At 46.1% G+C, this 4,204-nt stretch overlaps 1 protein-coding gene across 1 annotated transcript in view; it reads right to left on the bottom strand.

The window, feature by feature from the left end:
- The window catches only part of HOXB9 (homeobox B9), a 4,168-nt gene extending 3,310 nt beyond the window's left edge, over positions 1–858 (bottom strand). Inside the window, exon 1 of the mRNA XM_010287770.1 lies at positions 351–858. Coding sequence (XP_010286072.1) covers positions 351–858 — 508 coding nt within the window. The remainder of the gene's footprint in view (positions 1–350) is intronic.
- Positions 859–4,204: the final 3,346 nt, after the last annotated feature.

Raw genomic sequence — 4,204 nt, 5'->3', positions numbered from 1 at the left:
CCGTCCCGTCCCTTCCCCACCGCCCGCAGCCGCGCAGATTTACTCCCGCTTACTAACGTGGTCTCTGCTGCCGGAGCCAGCGCTCTGTAGGAAAGAGAATGATTCGCTCCAGCTTTTGTCCGCTCTGGACTCGGTTTGAGCTCAGAGACGACGTTCATTTTTATTTTTATTTTTATTTACCGGCAGAGACAATGCCACCCCTCTCCCCTCCCCACCTCTCCCCTTAGGTTGGCATCAGCAAGCTGAGAGTTTTCTTTAAGCCCTGATTTCCAACTTTACGCAGCATTGTCCCCTTTTATTGCACCTCCTCCAGCTTTTATACTGTTTACTTCCTCACTTTTATAACTTACTTTGATCTGTCCTGTCTTTGTCTTCGCTTCCTTCACAAACTTTATTGTCCTCGAAGCTGGGCCTTTGATTGGAAACGATCCCTTCCCTTGCAGCAGAAGTTTCTAAATTGTACTCCTGTGTTCCCTGTTTATGGACATCCCCGGGACGGCCCAGCAGCGGCTCTGCCTTAACGGATCCCTGCCCGGGGAGGTTCTCTGCTCTGGGAACGGGATCCAGCCAGCTCCGGAGATACCTGCTATCAGCTGGGACGCTTTGATGTTGAATATATGGATGGTAGACGGCAGGAAGGGTACCAGAAGAATGTGGATTCAAAGGAGTCCAGGAGGCGCTGAAAACTGGAGGTTTTGGCTGAAAACTACAGGAGGGGAATTCTAGATGCTCATTGTGCCCAGCTTGCCTGGAACTTGTATATTGCCCAGATGAAAATTTAGCTGAAGGCGAGTCTTCGCTTTCATGACTTATAATAGAGTCGACATAATAATTGCTAAGAGTCCCAGAAATGGACATTCTCAGACATCATACAAAGCACGGTTCAATGAAGGGAAAAAAATATATAGGACAGATCTAGATTTGTACTCTACCCCCTTCTCCAACTTCCCAGCCAACAAAGTACAGTTGGGCTGCTGTGTTGTGAGCTCCCAGCAAAATGATTGGTCAAACTTTTTTCGTGTGCCTGATAAAGCGTCAGTCTCGGCGTAAATCAATCGAAGCCGAGGGGGCTGCGCTGCGCTGTCATCCGCCCTTGCATTCCATATCAAGGATGGATTGTTTTATGTTTATGCAATGTTGCAAAACGTCAGGAGTTTCGAAAAAACACCAAACGGGCAGAGCTGGGGCTAATATCCCTTCCTAGATTTGCTCCTGAAATATTATGGGAGGGGGGTCCGGGGGGGGCGGATTTTTTTTTTTTTTTTTTTTTTTTAGGAAAGATGCTGATGGGGTCGCTTTGTGCGGATTTTTTTTTTTTTTTTTTTTTTAGGAAAGATGCTGATGTGCTCGCTTTGCCTTTAATAACCATCATGGGGGAATAGAGATAAAAGCTATTCTCTGCCACTCGGGCTCCAGAGTACGATAGCAAAAACCCCACAGAATAAATACAGACCAACCCGCCCCCCCCCGCCATCATTTCATATACGTACATATGTGTGCGTGCATTACAGCCATACATACATAAACGCACGCTTATATGCGGTTTTGTAAAGAAAAAGATGGATCTAGGTAGCAAGAGCGGTGGGGAGGGATGTTATAAATAATTAACGAGCTGGATGGGAAAATGGATTGTTAACATGCTAAAATAATGTGTGTAAATATGAAATGTAAAATGTCACTGGCGGGGACGTGGCATTGCAACTTTGACCAGCAAGCTGCCGAGCCACAACCCCTGTATACACCCAAAGCCTGCCTTAGACTTGATGTTTATACATATATACTTAAAAAACATCCTACAAATATCTCTGCACATGAGCATATGTTCGCCTGTTTCGCGGCGGAATCTCAGGGCTGCTTTGCTTGGGCTAAAATAGTTTTCCCACATTGCTGAAATCAGAAGCCTTCATTTAACTTTACAAGGCTAGTAAAATACAGTGCGCCACTGATCCGGCTTTGTTACAGAATGCCTTAAACTTGTGATGGTTAAATAGTTTAATAAAACTTACATTAGCTTTCTTTGATTTTTATAGCCTTGAATTTATTGCCTGTGAAAAAGAAAGGGGGCAAAAAAAGGAATCCCTCGCGTTTTCAGTCGCCGTGCCCCCCCTCGCACCTCACATGTATGTGCCCACGGGGTGTGTGCGTGTCAAAGGCTTGCGTTTGCCGTGTGTTTTCGAAAACCCGACGATTCGGGGTTTGGGTGTTGTTGGTTTGGGGGTTTTTTTTGCCTTGCACCGAAACGAATGATTGACACGGGGTTAGAGCTCCGTGCGGCTCCCAGCCCCAAGGATGGGGGGGAACGGGGTCAGTTTTACCCAGCTATGGGGATAAATCCGTTTATTGCAAGATGGTCCGATGGCGTCGTAAATGTTGCTTAAGGAAAAGGTGCGCTCTGTGCTTACGGCAAAAGTGATTCTCTGGACTTCGGCTCTAACAGTCTGGATCAATTTGCCTCCTTTAATCTATTACCCCTCCGCCCTTCTCCCTCTCACCCCAACACTGGAGGATATTTAAAGTGAAGGGCAAAGAGATTTCTAGGAATGATAAATCATCGCGAATCCTTCCTGAAGTGTATAGGGATGGAAGGCTATATTAACAGGCTAATAATAACATCCAGGGGTGCTAATAGCCGCCTGAAATGAAGGAAAAAAGATATTTCGCATTTCTCTCTCTATGGCAGCGTGCGTGCGTGTGTGTCCCTGTGTCCGAGCCTACACAAAACGTGTGTGCGAAATTGCTATCAGAGGTGTTTTACTGATGCTGGAAGATCATGAAGGCGCTTAAAAACCTACACCCAAAGCCTTACATTTTCCCTTATTCCTATAAGCGGTGCTTTTCCGTGAGCATCTGCCCTGCAGCCTGATGGAGGGACACGTTTCCCCATGTCCAGGACCAGAGCTCCTCTAAAAGAGGCGTTATTAGGAAGCTGTCCATTTTCATTTAAAAAAAAAAACCAAAACACCACAACATCGAGAGGGTCGGGATGATGGGCAAGGAGACCCGGAGCCTAATGCCGGAGGTCAGCTTTATTTTTAATTTTTTGCATCCATCAGGGTAGCAAGAGCCCCCCAACCAGCTGAAAATCCTCCCTGTGTTGGAAAAGCAGACTCAGCCTGCAGGCTCCAGCCAAGGTGAGCTTTGAGGAGTGCTTGGGGAGCCCTCTCCAGCCTCTGGGCTAAGATCTTGCCAAGCCAGCCGTGGGTAAATGTCACCAGGTGAGTCCTCCCCACTGACCTGCAAACTCTCCTCTCCTTTCCAGGGGGGTTAATTCAAAGTAACTCCACTTCCCCCCCTTTTGCCTTTAAACCGGTGGAGGCAGAGAAATCCCCTACCAGGGACCAGCGTGGGGCAGGATCGCTGCTCTCTCCAGTGCATCTCACACGAGCAGGGGTCGTGTGAAACGAGGGGCGAAATTCCTGCTTTTTCCAACTTTTCACATTTCTATCTCCTTTCCTCCCCCCCCCCTTCTTTTAACTTCCTTAAGAGTTGGGGAGGTTTTGAAATGAAAAGACCCTGTGTCACCAGACATGAAATACGAGCTGGTTGCTCACGTTGTCATATTTCTCGGCTTTATTGCCTTTCAGAAATGATTTAAAAAAATCAGACTATTTCACAAGAGATTCGGAGGGACTCTGTAAATGTTATGAGAGCTTGGGAGAGGAAAGGGCTGATTTAAGTGTGTTGTGGAGATTAAACTCGCTTGGCGCATGGAAATGTGTTTATACAACTGATGGATAAACAGCCGTGTTGGTAGCAGGGTGTTGAATAAGTATAGATGAAATTATTGAACGTTAATTGAAGCAAAACACCTGTTCTCTGTTTGCTAGATAGATTGGCCATGTCTTACCTGTAATAAATATATTCTTGGAAAAAATCCTGGCGCGCCTCCTATAAATAATGATGAACTATGTCAGCATGTGAGTATATAATTTTCTGTAGTATATAAATTTAAACCAAGAAGAATCTTAGGAGTGTGGCTGTGAGGCAGAAACCAAGGGATTTCAGATCCCTAGCGAATGGAAACCTCACAAGAAGATCTGCAAAATCCATTTGCTTTTGCTCCTCTGGAGGTTTCCGTTTGTTCGGTAGTTTATTTTTTATACATATCCCCATAGCTCATCTCTTTGTAGCCTTTTCTTGAGAGGGGCTTAAGGCAAACTACAGCTTTATCCCAGGTCTGCCCGCTTTGAGAGACCACGGCGTG

The sequence above is a fragment of the Phaethon lepturus genome, unplaced genomic scaffold (assembly GCF_000687285.1).
Source record: "Phaethon lepturus isolate BGI_N335 unplaced genomic scaffold, ASM68728v1 scaffold23785, whole genome shotgun sequence".
Taxonomy (NCBI): Eukaryota; Metazoa; Chordata; class Aves; order Phaethontiformes; family Phaethontidae; genus Phaethon; species Phaethon lepturus.
The sequence above is the reverse complement of the archived record's forward strand: the minus strand, read 5'-3'. Positions and strand labels throughout refer to the sequence as shown.